The following is an 18,327-nucleotide window of genomic DNA, read 5'->3' as shown; positions in this document are numbered from 1 at the left end:
GGTTCACCTTACTTAGATGTGCGTGTTAGGCTCTGTCGTAATATTTTGTATCTGGGGAGGATGGTGTAGCAGGAAAATCATCTTCCACGTAGTGGAGCTGATCATGAGCATGTGACAGCCAGAAGTTATTAGATCTGCCAGTCGCGTTCCTCAGACTGCACGAGCAGCGGAGGTACTACTTTGTAAGATGAAGAGAGAAATGAGGCCCTAGTTTAAAAGGAGGGGGCACTGTTGTGTGTAAAAGGGTGTTTAGAGTGAAATTGGTGTGCATGCAGTGAGTTCAGTGGTGCTGTCCAGCTAGATTCAATTGCTTTTTTGAAACTTGGTAGTAGTTGAAACAGTAAGTCCGTAGTAGTCACTTTTCCAGTTTTTGAGGGGATACATAATGAGTGGTTGTAAAGAATGTTAAGAGCCTGGGATTTCTATTTTATTTTCCTTCTGTCCGTACTTCTGATGGGTGTCAGACATGTTGTAAGCACCTATAACCGTCGGGGAGACTAGTTTCTGCCCTCAGTGCTTCACAGTCTCTTAGCTGCTTCTACATGCAAAAGAATTTTGAAAAAGTATATACTCCCTTGCACGTTTTCAGGTTAACAGGAAAGTTTTCATCATAAATTTCATCATCATCATGCAAAAGAATTTTGAGAAAGTATATACTCCCTTGCACGTGTTCAGGTTAACAGGAAAGTTTTCATCATAAGTTGCAAAGAAGACAATTTTCTGGCACCATAAATATTTGTGTTATAATTTAAGAGAAAGCTATTATACTACTTTTGGAAGTGTATTCATAGCAGTTTGACACCCAGTATCTTTCATTTCAAAAGTTCATGATGAAGCTCTTTAGTTAAGTCTGAAATTTTATCCCACTCTTCCTTCTTGATCTGTTTTCTCTTCCACTCCCCATAAATAATTTAATCCCAATATGACGTACTTTTATGCCTGAAAATCTTTTTTTTGAAGTTTGATTTATTAGAGTGTGCGCACACACGGGAGAGCAGGGTAAGGGGGCAGAGGGAGAGGGAGGGAGAGAGAAGCAGACTCCCCGCTGAGCTCAGACCCTGACATGGGGCTCAGTCTCACGACCCTGAGATCATGACCTGAGCTGAAACCAAGAGTCAGATGCACAAGTTTTGTGACTGAACCGCTCAGATGCCCCTGCCTGAAAATCTTTAAATGATCACCCTAGTTACTTCTTTATGACATACTTAACAGAAACTGAGATTTAAAATTTTCTCTGACCATAAGGCTTGTAAGTCAGTTGAGAATTTTTTTTTTTTTTAAAGTAAACTCTGTGACCGTTGTGGGGCTTGAACTCATGACCCCGAGATCAAGAGTCACATGTTCTACTGACTGAGCCAGCCAGGCACCCCGAGAAATTGAAAACTACTTATGATTAGTACCAATTTATCAAAACAACAAATCATACACATTTTGATGAATAGTTAATTGTAAAAATAGAAATGTTATCGGAAATATATCATGAAGAATGAGACAGGGTAGAATGCAACCAAATTCTAGATTTTTTTTATAGATAAGAGAAACTTCGTTTAGATGTGCTTATTTTTCTTTGAGCAGTGTCATTCAGGTATTGAAATTCCTTTTGAGTTATCTGCACAAAAGCCCAGTGACCTATTTTTGTATGAACAGGTAGATTATTTCAGTACGTGTCAGTTGACACCAGGTCTCCTGAAGTTTCTGAAGGCAAGGAATTGAAAACTGCCTGACATATAGAAGAATTGTTTTATTTTTTTAATTTTTTAAATTTATTATTAAAGATTTTATTTATTTATTTGACAGAGCGTGTGCACAAGCAGGGGGAGCAGCAGGGAGAGGGAGAAGTAGCAGGCCCCCCGCTGAGCAGAGAGCCCCATGTGGGGCTCGATCCTAGGCTCCTGGGATCATCACTTGAGCCAAAGGCAGACACTTAACTGACTGAGCCACCCAGGTGCCACCAGAATTGTTTTAGAGTCATGTACTTTTTTTTTTTTAAGATTTTATTTATTTGTCAGAGAGAGGAGAGAGAGAGCACAAGCAGGGGGAGCGGCAGACAGAGGGAGAAGCAGGCTCCCTGCTGAGCAAGGAGTTGGACACGGGGCTCGATCCCAGGACCCTGGGATCATGACCTGAGCCAAAGACAGGCGCTTAACGACTGAGCCACCCAGGGGCCCCAAGAGTCATATACTTTTTTATTTATCCTAATATCTTTGAATGGTCTTTTGCTTGGTTTGGGGGAGGGTCTTCTATCCCCCGTCCATGGTGAGGTATAACGACTTTTTGTGTAAAATGGGAGAATAATGATTCTGAAGGGGGCCTTGGAACCGAGGATGTCCTGACATAGACTCATTCTAGATGGAATATCAGGGAGTGAGATGGACTCGCTCCATACGTAGCTCAGGTTTAAAGGCTTGTACTTGGCTGCCCTGGCCTGCTCAGCCTGCTCAGCATGCTTTTGACTTCAGCTTTTTCACTTCTCCTGATTGTAATAGTCAGTGCATCTCTTTGTATCTTTGCTCTATCTTTGGTCAGAATGGGACCCAGGTTTGAAAAATGCCCTAGATCACCATGCCCCTTCCAGAAACTATAAATACTAAACACGTGTAGACAGGTAGAGACATGGGCAGCACGGTACCTGTTGATGTGTGTTGATGCTAGGCCTGCTTCACCTTGCTTGGGGATTATTAATCTTAGAGGAATCAAGGAAGCAAGTGGTACTGGCCGGGCTGCTCCTTGGGCGAGAGGGCAGAGGAGCGCTAGGGGGACAGAGCCCCTGTCACTGTAGGTGCCATACGTCACTTGTGAATCCCTTCTTGCCTCTGCTGTTCTAAACCTTGAGAGGTATCTGCTGCAGAGCTGGTACACAGGGAAGTGGAAGTTCCTGGAGGAGTATACGTTAAAAATGCCTGCATACATTTTGCTGCTCTCATCACTCAGGTCTTCCCTGAGATGAATCCATGTGTAGACGCAGGTGGCAGGGAAAGCCACACAGAAGTAAATTTGATACGTTTCTGTGAGGTTGCTTGATGAGTGTCAGGTGTCTTGTGTTTTATAACCTCGCATTTGGCCAGACTAGAGAGTGACTTACAAAAATATTTCTTCCATACACTTCTAAAAGCCTCCCGTTAATTTATTTTTGTTTCTATCCTTAGTGTTCTCCATGGCCCGATACCCCCACAGCCTACGTGAATAGCAGCCCTTCCACAGCGCCCGCCTTCACGTCCCCACAGCAGGGCACCTGCAGCGTCCCCGACAGGTACCGCTTCGTGCCGTCGCTCACCCGGGGCTGGCCATGCCGTGCTCCTTCATTGCCGTCCCTCTCACTTGCCAACATCCTCTTTTGTATATATATCTGAGGTGTATGGTCATGGGAGCTAGCCGCCTCAGTTTCAGAGGAGAACTGTCTTTTCTTTGCTTGCCAGCCTTTTTGCATCTTAGCCCTTCATGCCTCACACATTCACAGCCGTAGAAATTGTAGAAAAGGGGGCGTTTTCAAGCTACATTCTTTGTGAGAGAAAAAGAACATGAGTGGAGTTCATGGATAGAGAAGGACTGTGAGTTTTTAAGGTGAAACTTGACTTGGATGTGTTCAGATTGCATTTATTATAAAGTATGTTTGTCTTCAGTGCGCACCGTACCAAACGAGCTGTTTCCTGCCCTGTTTTTTCTGCCTCACATTACACACACTATTTACTTATTTATTTATTATGGTAAGTTTTTAAACTTAAAGGAAAGGCTTTTAATTTCTAAAACTTTACTGTGGTTTTAGAAATGGGGATGTGGACTTGTTCTATTTTATTCTCTGGCTGTGATTGGCATCTGTGAACCCTGCAGGCTCTGGGAGGGGGCAGGGGACGGTGTCACAGGGGTCCTGCAGGAGCCACATGGTGCCCCGGGGTGGGGGGGGCTTGCCTTCCTGGGGCTCTGCTGAAGAGTTGATCCCGAGCAGGTCAGATCAGAAGTTTCTCGCTGGGAAGGAAAGTTACACAAGACTGCTGAGGGAAAGGTTCTCCTCCTTACACTCGGGCCACGCCGACAGCAGGTCTGTCTCAGTCAGCTCTGGCTGCTATGACGGAACACCAGACCAGGGCCTTAGAGACAACAGAAACTTGTTTCTTGCAGTTGTGGAACTGGAAGTGTGAGGTCTGGGTGGTTCCGGCGAGGGCCCTCCAGGTTGCAGGTGCCACTCGGGTCCTCCCGTGGTGGAGCACAGGCCCTTGTGATCTTGCCTTTCTGGTCGTCTCCCAGGGGTCCCACCTTCTCACGCTGTCATGCCGGGGCGGGTGAGTTTGGTCAACGTAAGCATTTTGAGGGAACACAAATATCCAGTCTGTAACAGGGTCTGATAAGAACACAAACAAAAACATGCTTTTCCCTGCGGAGATGAGTAGATTGGCAGGCAGCTCATCTTGTAGATCTTTGTGCTTTTCGAGGAGGAACACACCCTTGGACTCTGCGTCGGAGAGACCAGGGACTGGCATGTCCCCATGTGGGGGCCGTTTTAGTCTCAGCCCAGTCCGAGTCGTCTTGGGCCACAGTCCTGACTTCGGAGGCCGGCTCTGGGCTCCCACACTGCTGGCTGACCGTGCAGTTCCCGGGAGCCGCGCACCTTGCGCTGGCCAGGACCTGTGCTCTCTGCTCTGCAGGTGACGCACACCTTCCCTGTCTGCGTGGGCCCAGAGGGACAGTCACCAGTCAGCATCGGAACTTACGTAATTGAAGTACAGGCGCTGAGAAAGGGGTGTGAGCCCAGGACCAGGAAGGCACCACACTCCCTGTGGAGTTGTCTTCATTTTCGTTTGACCTTAAAAACTCAGGGAGAGTGGCACACCTTTGTTCCTTTTGCTTCCCTGAGTTTCTCCCTCTTTACTCATGGGTAAATATTAATTAAAGGGGTATCATTTTCCATTTTTACTTAGGACCATTTCTTGGAGCTCCTTATTTTATTAAAGTGTGTGTGTGTATGTGTGTGTATTTTGCAGTTACTTTTAACTCTTTATCTTAATTTCTCATATCTTTTTCCTTACTAAAATGAATGAGTATCCTTCATTTTCCTGGCACCCCTGGAAATAATTGGAATCCTTTTGTTTCCTAAAACTTGAAGTTCTTACTAGAACTGCTGGAGAAGGAGGAGGCACCAGTTAAACCGCCTCCTGTCAGTTTCATCATACGCCCTGACCAATGGTGCCAACATTCTTAACTGCAAATCTGCATGCTCTGTTTACAATATTAGGTTAAATTTACCCAGTTTAATAGCCTTTAATGTCTTGATTTAAGTGTGTGTGTGTGTGTAATAATTCTCCTTTCTTTCCTTCCGTTCTCCCCAGCAATTCTTCTTCCCCAAATCATCAGGGAGATGGAGTTTCACAGGCCTCCATTGAAGTAAGTGTTTTCATCCTGAAGCTGCCCAGTGCTGTAAGGGGTCTGCATTTTTTTTTTTTTTTTAAGATTTTATTTATTTGACAGAGAGCACAAATAGGCAGAGAGGCAGGCAGAGGGAGAGGGAGAAGCAGGCTCTCCGCAGAGCAGGGAGCCCGATGCAGGGCTCAATCCCAGGACCCTGGGATCATGACCTGAGCTGAAGGCAGCTGCTTAACCGACTGAGCCACCCAGGCGCCCCTGCATTTTTTTTTTTTTTTAAGATTTTATTTATTTATTTGACAGAGAGAGGCACAAGCAGGAGGAGTGGCAGGCAGAGGGAGAAGCAGGCTCCCCGCTGAGCAGGGGGCCCGATGTGGGACTCGATCCCAGGACCCTGGGATCATGACCTGAGCCGAGGGCAGTTGCCTAACCAACTGAGCTGCCCAGGGGCCTGCGTTTTAAGGCTCTTAGAGGGGCTTGAGGCATTATTTGGGTCTCTGAGTAGTCAGACCTGTCCTCCTCTTGGGTGTTGTTTTTTTTTTTTACTTTAAACTTGGAGGATTTCTGTGTTTTGTTTAAGTGTTGTTCTTTATAACATGCCAGTGACTTGGGGTTTTTTTGGTAAGTTTGAATAGTTTCTTCTGTTTGTGTTCATTTTCTTTGTTAATAGCAACTTCAGCCTTCAGCCACGATCCAGGAAACACAACAATGGCTGCTCAAAAACAGATTCTCTTCCTACACAAGACTGTTTTCCAATTTTTCAGGTATGTTTTGTGTGTGTGCATCTTTGTGTACATGTGTCTTTTGTACTTGTTTCTGTACTTTTATTAACCTTAATTTAAAACATTTTTTTGAAGTAATTATGGATTCATACCCAGTTTCATCTAGTGGTGACATCCTGCATACCTCTTGTACTAGGAAACTGACATCAGTACAATCTCCCAAAACCAGTTTTATGTGCCTTCATTTTTGTACAAGTGTATACAGTTCTGTGCAATTTTTCTCATTTTATTAACTTCATTTTGAAGTAATTTTTGCCTTACTGTCTTTTGCAAAGTTAATACAGAGGTGTTCTATGTACCCTTCACTCAGTTTCTCATATAATCGTAGTATGATATCAAAACTAGGAAATAGACATTGGTGCAATGTGTGTATATAGTTGTGTCATTTTATCACATGTGTGGATTCATATAACCACTACCGAAGTTAAGATATAGAATTACAGCATCACCACAAGGATTTCCCTTATGCTTCCCTGCCCCTCCCCCATTCATACCTATTCCCTGGCAACCATTAATCTGTTTTCTGTCTCTTGGATTTATCATTTCGAGAATGTTATATATAATTGGAATCACATAGTATGTGACCTTTTGAGATTGGCTTTTTTTTCCGCTCAGCCTAATGCCCTTGAGTCTATCCAAGTGATTACATATAGTAATAGTTCCTCTTTATTGTTGTGTAGGAGTATGTGATATGAATCTACTCAGGTATGATTTTTGTATACTTAAACTTTTAAGTTTTTCTTACAGAGTTAGCTAAGGGAGTATGTTGGTTTTTTTTTTTTTTTAAGATATTATTTATTTATATGGGGGGAAGAGAGAGAGAGCATGCATGCACAAGTCGGGGAAGGGGCAGAGGCAGAGAATATCCAAGCAGACTCCCTCTGGGTGTGGAGCCTGACGCGGGGCTTGATCTCACGACCTGTGAGATCAGAACCTGAGTCAAAACCAAGAGTTGGATACTTAACCAACTGAGCTGCCCAGGCGCCGCTGTTGATGGAGTATTAAAAGGGACCAAGCAGAGCTTCTCCAGGTGGTGCTCTCTGTTTAGAGAGACAGTGATAGATAGACCACGTGGGGCAGGGGCAGCATTTCCCAAGTGTATTTGGCCCTGGGACCCTTTCCCTAACATAGCCTGGCTAAACACCTCCCGAGAATTGCTGGGCCACAGTAAACTGGTAGTGAGCTTGCCTTGCCCATGATGCTGTGGGGCCAGGGAAGTGCAGTACTGGCAAGCCTTCGAAGAGGACAGAACTGCGTGCACACGCCTGGCCTAGGGGAAAGCTTGATTGCACAAAGAACATGGTTTCCTATTCCGTCAGCCATTTATTGCGATGTTGTGCAGTGAGTAGTCATTCCCTGTGTAGCTCTTTGTCTCTTTAAAATTAAAGTACTGCGTGAAAGTCTTGCTAGCTTGTAGCCACATTTTTATATGACTGTATTTTTATCTGTGAAAAATTGGATATTTAAAAACTTCATTGTGTGGGGAAGATGCATCTTGAACCCTCATAGGGAAGACACATGAATGAAGAGCAGAGCACATACAAAAAGCTCCGGCGGTGGGAACCGAGGGAGGTCCTGTTAGATGAATCCATGTTTCTGTCTGGAGAAGTTTAAGCTCTTTTCACTGTGAGCAGCACTCCCATGGCTTGGCCTCCTGCATTTTCCTCACCGAGGAGCTTCCCAGCAGAACCGGAAGGAGAGGGTGAGGCTGCTGGCTCAGAGCCCCTGGGCACTCACCTTCAGAAAAGGCTGTGCGCACGAGCGTCTGTCCAGTTCTTTGCGCAGGTTGAGGGGATGCACACACCCATCCCTGGCCACAGCTGTGGGCCCCAGGAGAGACCAGGGAGCCAGCCAGTCTTTGCTTCCCTGGCTCTGGAAAACAACTCCTTTAGTGTTCGTGCCTCATGGGGGTGGGCTTCTCTGGTCTTTATTTCTTTTACAAGCTAGAAGTTATCAGGCTCTCCCCTTCAGGCCTTCAAAAATAGAAAGACAACCCCATTATCTTGTTACATACCTAAGCAGCAGGTACTTATTACATGAAAGTCATGCCTTAATCCCGGAGGTCATCTTAATTGTACCAATAAACTACATCTTGAGTGTTAATAGAGGGAAAAAAGAGATTACGGACACATTCAAACATAAAAAGTAGGAGAGTATGAACTTCCATGTAACCACCCCCAGCCTTTGGTCGGTTTTGCTCTCTTCTCTCTCCCGCTTTTCTATTCTATTTTAAAGCAAATCCTAGATACCGTGTCATTTACGCTGGCGATCTGTGGGGGAAAACCCTTTCGTAGGATTTTCGCTTTCGTACTAGAACTGGCTGCTGACAGTTACGCTGCAGAATGTTGGCAAGTGTAAAGAGGCCTAGTCCTAACTTAGCCACCAGCTTGGGCGGGTCCCCAAAACGCTAGACTTCGACTTCCTCTTTTTGTAAAATAAAACATTATTATTGTGATCTCAAGGTTAATTATCTGGGGTCAGAGTCCTGTTTATCCACAAAACCACCAGCCAGCCAAAACAGGGTGGGCGGTGAGGTCGTGTGCGGGGAACAGACAGGTCTGTGGGCCCCGTGCATCTATCTGATTGACCTGCCTCTGCGCTTCTGAGCCCCTCCTTCGTACAGGGCACGGAAGCGCCAGCATTGTATTTACTTGTTTGTTTTCTCCGTGGGGCAGGGAGTGTGTGCGCGCGCTCGTGTTTGTGTCGAGTGTGCACGCAGGAGACCGTGGTGGTTTTGAGGGACAGTTCACTGTGTGAAGGCAGATGCTGTAAGGCAGCCAGTCCTGCTTGTTCTTTTTCCATCTCTTTGAAAAGAATCTCTTTTTGCTGTTCTCCAGGTGCCGACTTACTAAAACTGACAAAGGAGGATTTAGTACAAATTTGTGGTGCAGCCGATGGAATTCGGCTCTATAATTCCCTGAAGTCCAGGTAAAATACTGTGTTTAAAAGGAACTGTTTGCTTGAGCTGAGGACGTGCCTTTGCGTGGGGAGTTTGGGCAGAACGTGGCCGCGCTAGGTTGGCGCACGTGCGCGCTGTGGGGCGTGGGCGGCATTGCGCTCACAAGAAGACTGTTTTGTGTGCACCCTCAGGGCGGGCCCAGGTATGATGCAGGCACTGATGAGGGCAGAGGTAGACTGTAAGGCTGTAGAAATGCACATGGGCAGGACTGATTTCTTGAAGACGACTGGGTTTGTTGCCAAGAAAACAAACTTCTCATTTAGGTGAGCGATACAGAATCTATGGTTTTCAAGGTCATATGACTACTACTAAACAGTTGTTAAAAATGTAAACTTCTGATTGTGAATGAAAATGATGGAATTGTAAACTCTTCTGGCTTTTAAGATCCATTTACTATCGTTGCTATTTCTAGACTTGTGGCGTGAGAATTCCATTAAAATTGAATCTTACTAACTTTAAATTGCTGACTTAATCTTGAAACTTAAATTTACCAGCATCTGACAGACCATCTCAATGGTTTAGAGTCTGGATCATCAGATTAGACCACCTGTGATAGTTGGTGTGAGGTGTGTGTTTTTATATTTTTACTAGTCATTTATTTCATGTAATGAACTAATACCGTAAAGTCCGCGTAAGGAAATAGAGCCTAGAGTCCTGTAGTTGGCATTTGTACCTGCTGCGGGGCGGCGTTCTCCCGCCAGCTCACGCGGGGCGTCTTCTGATTGCAGGTCGGTTAGGCCCCGCTTAACCATCTACGTCTGCCAGGAGCAGCCGAGCAGCCCACCCCTGCAGGGCCAGCAGCCGGCCGGCGGCGGAGGCGACAGTGGCGGTGGGACGCCTTACGGTGGGTCCAGAGCGCACCTCGGACAGCGAGGCAGAAACAGGAAGGCTGGGTGGGAGTGCGGACCGCATGGGGGGGACAGCGGTCCTGGGGCCGACGCCTCGCCAGAGAGGAAGCGAGCTGCCTTTCTCTGCTCTCGTCGCCACTCTCCGAGTCTCCTTGCCGGAAAGAGCTAACAAGCAAAAGCCCAGCTCGAGTGCTTTTTGGAGTTTTGCTGGCTTCTGTTCCCCCCCACAAACCTCAGATTTACTGAAATGATGAGTATAACATTGGCAGCTTGGCAAGAAAGCAGGAGGGTTTTTCTTTTTTTTTTTTTTTTTTCCTTTCCCTTTTACTGACGGGGGAGAAACATGAACTGTCACACGTGCAGAGATTCACGTGCGTCCCAGCAGCAGGCGCGCGGACTTGTGTCCGACGTGCAGCCGGCCAGTGCTGTGAGCTGTGTGCCGAGCGCTCCACGCCAGTAGCCATCCTTCTCAGCCTACGGGTTCTCCTTACTTGTATAATAGAGCGCTGGCTGAGGGCAGAGACAGACCCTGGCCCTTCTCTCCTCTGAATATGGCCCTTAAAAACAAAAGCAATTACGCCTTTAAAGGATGTGTTTTCTTATTTGTAAGGTTGGGTGCGTGGTAATACCTCCCCTCTTCCCTCTTCCCATATTCTGAAACAAAATAAGGGCAACACACTCAGAATTTTCCAGAGAGAAGTATGTTATGGAATTCACAGAGGCGATCATTTACCCTAATTTTGGGTAGAGCTCCGAGAATCACTTGGTGTTCGAAAAATCCAAAAGAAAGTATCACTCTTGTGAGCCTTTCCACTTGGTGTCATTTTGACTTTAAAAGCTGTGAATTTGAAGACTAAAGATACAGAGGCTTAGCTTGAAACGGTAACATTCTAAAGGAGCTCTCCAGGTATCACCAGGATCTTGTATATCATTTCCATCTGTGCGGTCAGGCCTGTCGGACTGGGGAATGTGTTTGTGGAGGAGAGTGGGAAATGTTGGCCAACTTAGCTCTAGATCAGGGGTTTTCTAAGTTTTGGCAAACTTCCCTAAAAGGCCAAGTAGGAAATGTCCCTTTGTGGACTCGGGGGGCTCTTTCCCACCAGCCCTGCCATTGCGGCGCCAGAACCAGCCCAGACCAGATGTAGTGATGGGCACGGCCACGTTTCTGATACAGTTCTGTTGGGAAAGAACGAGTGAGGGCAGGGCTGGGCTCACAGAGGCTGTAGTTTGGGGACTCCACTCTAGATCAGCTCTGTGTCTCCCCTTAATTGTAGTTCCACATCCGAAGTTTCCATAATGTGTAATTAGCAGAGGTTTCCGTTATTGTAAGCACACAAGAAACCCCAGTTTGGGGAAGCCAAGTTCTAGCATTGATGCTCTGCTCGCTGGCCGGCTGGCTTAGGCCGTGACTGAGCAGGACCTACAAGAGCCGTGCTCGCTGCAGATGCACTGGCAGCAGATGGCGGCTGCTGCGGAGTTAAAGGTTCCAGAAACCCGGGCCCCTGGCTGGACTGTGCTGCAGCTTGTGGGAAGCCACAGCAGGTGCCACTGTCCACGTCCTTAGCTTTTTATGCTGTGTCTTCTACACCGTGTTCCATTCACTCTCGGGGGGATTCCTTGGGATACATTCCCCATAGTAGGATTACTGAATCAAGAACAGAGTTCTTTTTATGTATCACTAGAAACACATGATGTTTGAAAACTGCTTTCTTCAGCTATAATTTATATACCATAAAATCCTTCCACTGTAAGTGTCCAGTTCAAAGACAGTTTAGTCACTGGAGAGTTTTGCAGCCATTACCACCACCGGGTTTTAGTCCCATTACTCCAGAAAGGCCCCTGTGCCCATTTGCAGTTAATTCCTGTTTGTTTTTTAAGAAAAATTAAAACCTCAGATCCTTCTGTACAGATATTACTGTTAATGTTTATTAAATTGTACGTGTGGTATAATTTATTATTATTTCAGTAGGTGGTAAGGGAGGAAAGAAATAACTAGTTCCCATTTTTAATTTTTGTATTTTTTTTAGTACTTTGAAAGGGGTGATCTTAGAGATGACATGGAAAACAGATCAAAGATTACTGCTAAAATGCTACTCTTATTTTTTATTTCAGTGTATCATGCAATCTACTTGGAAGAAATGGTTGCTTCAGAAGTTGCTCGAAAACTTGCATTGGTGTTTAATATTCCTTTCCACCAGATTAACCAGGTCTACAGACAGGGGCCCACTGGTATTCACATTCTTGTTAGCGATCAGGTAACGTGAACTGGCCGTGCCATTGCTTCTCCCTTCCACGCTGGCCTTTACTTTCTGTCACTGAAGAACTCCGGAAAAATTCTGTGATCTCTCGTGCAAGTACTCCTGAGAATCAGTTTTAAAGAGCTGGGGTCAAATTTGTAAGAATCTAAAACCAGGAGTTTCGGGTATCCTGGTGATACAAGGGATATAAACCCAGGCCTGTGGCTTGGCCCCCTCTGCCCTCCGCCCTCCCTTAGACACTCACCGGTGGCTCCGGGGTTAGTGGGGCTTTGGCCAGTTTTATGTAGCGGGGTGTTTGGATGTGTTTTCCTTTTCTTTCCTATTTGATGACTGATCTTTATTTAAAAAAAAATTTGTTTTTAAAGATTTTATTTAGTAGAGAGAGAAAGCGCGAGTGGTGGTGGTGGTGGGGGGGGCAAAGGGAGAGGGAGAAGCAGGCTTCCCGCTGAGCAGGGAGCCTGATGCGGACTCAATCCCAAGACCCTGGGATCATGACCTGAGCCGAAGGCAGACGCTTAACCGACTGAGCCACGCAGGCGCTCCTGATGGCTGATTTTTAAAAACATTAAGGTTATTGTTCCCCCAGTGTTCCGCGACAAGCAAGTAATAATAGAAGACTGCTAAGACCGTGACTCTGTTAAGAGTCGTTATTCACAGGGCCCATCGGGGAAAGCTCCCAGTGGGTCAGGTGGGTTGTAGGGCTGTCTCAGGGACCGGGCACGGGCAGGCCTCGTCAGCACGAGGCCCCGCCAGTGCAGCAGGTGGAAACGTTTACTACCTTACGCTGCCTTCATCAGTTACCGTTTCGACCACCGAGTTCTGTATTTGTGCAACAGTATATAGATGATGACATTTTCCTGGAGCTGCTAATTCTATTCTTTTCTGATCAGCTCAGAAAAAACAGTTGGATCTTAATTGTGTTATCTGCTTTATCTTTCTAGATGGTTCAGAACTTTCAAGATGAGAGTTGTTTTTTATTCTTCACAGTAAAAGGTACTTTGCATGAGTGCATGTCTCTTGAAATGCTGAAATCATGAAAGATGGTGTGTGCCTGTAATCAGTAGTCATCTTGTGTGTTTACTTTTGAAAATGCTGGCTTTACTAGTTTTAAGAGTTTGAAAAATGAATCGAGAATATTTCTAGTGGTTAATAAACTAGCAAATAAGAGGAGTCAGTCCTAGATTATTGGGAAAAAATACTCAATTCAGCCACCATTTTCCCAAACACCTTTCAGACAGCTTTTGGTGCTAGAAAGGTCTTGAACAGAACACTCCGTGGAACTCCTAGTGGGGAAGGCAAACCAGAATTAGCCACCAAGTGCATACAATTACAAAATCTTTTAAGTGCTGTGAAGGAGTGGGAAAGTGGGGGTGCTTGTGTTTAAGGCGGTGCCGGGTAGGGGGACATGGAGCAGATGAGCGAGGCCTCTCTGAGAAGGTGTCAGTAATGCTGAGACTTGAAGAGTGAGGGGAGCTGCCCACCCTAGGAACACCCCAAGGGGGTATGAGGCTGTGTGCGAAGGAAAGAGCCGGGCTGCTGTGCAGGGCCTAGGGAAGGCTGTGTCAGGGGCACACGGAGCAAGATGGAGTCAGAGTGGGAGGTGCGGTCTGGTGTGCAGGACTTGGTATGACGGTAGTTGAGATTTTACTTGAAATGCGTTGGGAAGTCAGTGAAGTTGTTTAAACAAAGAAGGAATGTGATTAGGTTTTTCTTCCACTCTTGCAACTCTGTGGAGGCAGATGGGAATTGGGGGAAAGCTGGAGGCAGGAGAGGTCACCTAGGTCTGACACCTTTATGGGCAGGTCCTGCTGTGCTCCACAGTTGAACGGGGGTCGGGGGAGGGCGGGTGACTCTTGTAAGAGCAGCTGGGCAGACAGTGTCCCTAGTAGAGAGGCAGAACCGGTCGGGGGGGGGGCAAGAGTTCCATTTCAGATGTGCTTGGAAAGGTCAAGTTGGCAGTGAATTGTCCCTGTCTGGGGCTGGCAGGAAAGGCCTGGGCTTGAGATGTAACTGGGAAGCCTTTAGCACATTAGCAGTGACTCTCAGCTGTGGAAGTCACTGCGGTCATTTAGGGAAAGAATATGGAAGGAGGGCCCAGATGGGTCTCAGGGGAGTTCCAACTGGAGGGCTAATAGAGGGATTTTTAAATGAAAATTATTATATGAGGAGAAGAGACTTAAAAGTCCAGTGAGTTAAGATCCAAATCCAGTCCGAGCACAAAAGCTGCACCTCGAAGAGCAGGTCCTGCACCCCCCTTCCCCGGGAGGCGCTCTTGAAGGGCGGAGTGCAGAACAGCAGTGCCCTGCATTTGCCACCCCGTCGGCGGCGTGGTGGCTCTAACCTGGGCTGGCTCACTTCCTCGTTCGCTGTCACAGCATCTTTGGCTTAGTGCTCTTCTGCTCAGCGTTTTGTCGTCAAAGCAATACAGCTTTTTACTCTGCAAAACTCAAATTGTCTAAAAAAGGAAATTCATACTGTAATCGGATGGTTGTGTTCCATGACAGCAGGGGACGTTGCTAACGTCAGACACCACAGGACATCCCCTCCAATCTCAGGATGCTGTCTTTCAGACTCCTGTCCTCATGAAAACATTTCTTTTGTTCCTTGCTGGATGCCTGTACCGCTTCTAGCCATTTCCTGAGAAACACTAGGCCGTCAGACAAAAGTAGTGATATTTTCAAAACGTTTCAGATCTGCCTCTGAGGAGCTCAGAGCTGGTTTCCAGGGAAGGTTGGATGGATGCGCTCAGTGTGTGTGTGTGTTGCGTGGAGTTGGCTGTGCCGGGGCCTGCCGCGGCGTCCACACCCGCTCCCGCGCCCCTTCGCTTACGCCGCCTGGGCCGCTTGTCTCCATCCCCGCATGCCCCAGAGCGGACCGGCAGCATGGGCCTGACATCAAAACGTAAAATACCTCACCAGGGACTGTGTCCATGCTCTTTCTCTAGAATCATTTAAAGGTAGCTTCAAGTGGGACGGGAAACTGCAGCTTTCTGGGAGTTTTCAGTTTAACGGCCTTGGTTTTCCTAGGCCTGCCTGAAAGAACTGTGTGTCACATCTCTTTTTTCCTGCAGCTGAGAACGGTGATGGTATCCACATAGTTTTGAAGTGACGTCGTACTTAGTCTGAACTATATTCAGTACCAAATAAAGTCACGCTTAAAAGTGTGTGAAGACTGAATCCAAGAAGTCCTGGGATTGGATTTTAGCGTATGAAATGTTTCATATTGAAAACACAAGATGACCTTTCTAATGAGCTGTATGAGAGGCGAATCTCCTCACTGTCACTGCCATAGCCAAGCATCCTCGTGAGCGTGAGCACGTCGGGACAGCGCGCGTGCGGCCCTGGGGGGCCATGTGCCGGCGGGGCTGCCTGCTTCTCTGGCAGAGGCCAGTAGATACAGTTCCTAGAAGCAGCCTTTGCTGTCTTTTTACACTGTATGCGGTTTGGAAATGAATGTAAAAACGTACTGTGGGCATTTACCTTTCTGTGCCAGTTTGGCTTTTATGGCCTGAACCTTCTGCTGCCCCAGAGCGGGGGTGGGGGACAGTGCTGTCGTGGAGCCGGCACGGAATCTGTCTGCAGGTGCGATGTGCCGAGACCGTGATCGCGGGTCAGGTAAGAGGCTTGGCGCCTTCTCGGAAGAAATCATGTCTAAGGGTGTGTGTGACGGGCTCGTGCCAGATCGGGGAAGACCCAAGCCAGGAAGTCAGCCTTGAAGCAAACTGCATTATCAAGAGTACCTTGGTGAGAGGATCAGTGTAAATCCTAATAGGTACAAAGACTTTTGTGTTTTTGCTTTGTCCCAGATTTATTGAAAAACCTTTTGCTTTTGCTTCCGTTTTTAGCATTTTGTTTCTGGTTTTCATTTTTGAACCCCCTTGCCTTTTAAACTCATGTGGTGTTCCTCCCTTTCTCTGTCCCTCCCCACCCAGCACCATCCTATTCTTAAACATTTTTAAAGCCCTATCCCAGACAATGGAAACAGGTGACCTAGGTAGGGGGAAACGTAGGGTCATTTCTGATGTGCTTAAGGGGTCTTTGTTATCAACAAGTTGAAATTATTCACGGCAAATGAGATGTCATAAATGAAACACTAAATTGTACTGTAAAAATTCTCCACACTTCTGAAATATAGGAGCTTTGGTATAATCATGGGTAAAGATTTTGGTGATTGAGAGGCTTTCTTATACACCACATAATAGCTTCTTCTATAAAAAGGGTGCCTCTTCCACAAAACCAAATGCTTGTCTGCCAGTACACTTCTCAAAGGGAGTCCACTGCTTTTGCCATTTCCCTCTGCCCAAAGCCTTCCGCACACGCACCGGCAAGCATCCGTGCGGCCTGTGGCGTAGCAGACCAGTTCTGTAAACTTCAGTTCCCCTTTAACTATAGCGTCTCTGACCAGTTACGCAGCTGTCTTGGTTCTGAATGTGTTATTTGAATCTTATCTTTGTTCCGGCAGAAATAGGAATGAGTAATTTGGGCTTTGAAATCTCCCAGAAGAGAGACTAGTTCAGTGGGTAAAAGCTTTGACCTTCTGTGTTTTATTCTTAAAGGGGTTATTGGATACAGAGAAGCCCAGTCTCTAAATATTTTCATCTTCAGTTTGAAAATATCTGTAACTCCTATAGGCCCTAAAAGCAGAGGAACATTTCCTTTCTGTCATCTCCCTTTGCTTTCCTATGAACACGTTTTCTGTTAGCAATCACTTGGGAAAGAAGTGAGCATATCTCTTGTTTCAGTTTTGCTTGTCTGTTTAGCATTCCTTTTTGAGTCTCAAGGTATATGGAACAATAAATGTCATTTAAGGCTGTGTGCTATTTTGAATTCCTCATCAGGTTTTAGAAGTGGGGTTAAAAACACTTAAAAAAAAGCTCATCAAACTTGAAATTATACCAAGCAGCATTGAACATTAGTCTGTCCCAGTGAAGCAGGTTAAATTATGGCACCAGCAAATTTGTTACTTTGTTTTTTTAATAGTAGGATGTATACATTTCAGTATAATAAATGTTTTCCGATTGTTGTTTTGCAAACGCGTGTCTCATTTAAAATACCAGTTCCTGACGGTATCCCCTCAAGTCCTGGAATTGAGGGGGTTCCATGCATGTGTTCTGAGCCCCCCTAAGCCCACATATTGTAAGAGGTGAGGCCTATGTGTTGTGTTCTTTTCAGTTTTCTCAAAGCTGATGCAACGGAGGACAAATTATTCCCTTCACTGTTCCACTCCTACAGAGGAAGCAAACCTGATTTTCTCATCTGAGAAACCTCACCTGAGCTATTCCTGTCTTCTAATGAGGTCATAGGTCATTGAGGAGTGAGTCCAGTAACTGATAGGTTGTGTCCTGGCTCAAAAGAGACAGTATAGAAAGCCCTGGTCATAGAAAATTTTAAAACAGAGACTATAATTTACTGAAGCAAGTCTGTGTATTATGCTCTTTATTTAAATAGCTTCCTGCATCAGACATGCCCCCACACGTAGTGGTGTAAATGTGTATGAAAATAACCACTGCGGTATATAGGACACATTCTAGACCTGGGAATATTGGAGGATCTCGTCAGGCGGTGAGGTCCTCAGGGCTTGAATGCTTATTCTGATGATCTTGTTAAATTAAGGGATCGTGTATGCACCTGCCTTCTCTTCCCCTGTGCCCTGAATGCTCCTAAATGGTCCGTCTGATCCAAGCACGGCTGGTCATGGGAAAGCACCGTATAGGGCTTGCTGCTCCACTCCAGCTTCCTGTGAGCTCCGTGCTCTTCATGGTGGGGAATGGCTGCTAGGAAGGGTCAGCTGCCATGAACACTGAAGCTGACGATGTGAGAGTGGCAGTGGGTTCCTAATCTTCATAAATATCACACATGTGGACAGCACAGGATGGAAACTAGAGCTTATCTGATTTTAGATAATATTAGGAAGGTCTGAATTTGGAAAATGGTTTCCCATCCAATGGTTTTGCTCAGATTTGTCTGCCATTAAGGTTATAGCAATAAAACCCTCTGACTTAAGCATTGCAATGGTTTATTCATTTTTATATTGAGTCTAAAAGGTGCCAACACTTTACTGATCTGAGTTTTAAGTGTGTACAATTTTTGAATAGTTCTGGTGTAACTTGATTTCTAAGATTTTAA

The 18,327-nt window shown here is 46.0% G+C and overlaps 1 protein-coding gene across 3 annotated transcripts in view; it reads left to right on the top strand.

The window, feature by feature from the left end:
• Positions 1-15,360, top strand: part of UBP1 (upstream binding protein 1) — a 51,577-nt gene extending 36,217 nt beyond the window's left edge. For 2 of the 3 annotated variants that reach the window (XM_032409071.1, XM_032409072.1), the window contains 8 exons: positions 3,147-3,250; positions 5,322-5,376; positions 6,026-6,119; positions 8,975-9,065; positions 9,825-9,940; positions 12,057-12,199; positions 13,144-13,195; positions 15,273-15,360. In XM_032409071.1, coding sequence (XP_032264962.1) covers positions 3,147-3,250; positions 5,322-5,376; positions 6,026-6,119; positions 8,975-9,065; positions 9,825-9,940; positions 12,057-12,199; positions 13,144-13,195; positions 15,273-15,310 — 693 coding nt within the window. In that variant the 3' untranslated portion in view covers positions 15,311-15,360. The other variant, XM_032409073.1, reaches the window with a different exon arrangement.
• Positions 15,361-18,327: the final 2,967 nt, after the last annotated feature.

This window comes from Phoca vitulina, unplaced genomic scaffold (assembly GCF_004348235.1).
Source record: "Phoca vitulina isolate PV1807 unplaced genomic scaffold, GSC_HSeal_1.0 scaffold10, whole genome shotgun sequence".
Classification (NCBI taxonomy): Eukaryota; Metazoa; Chordata; class Mammalia; order Carnivora; family Phocidae; genus Phoca; species Phoca vitulina.
This window is presented reverse-complemented; position numbering and strand designations above follow the sequence as displayed.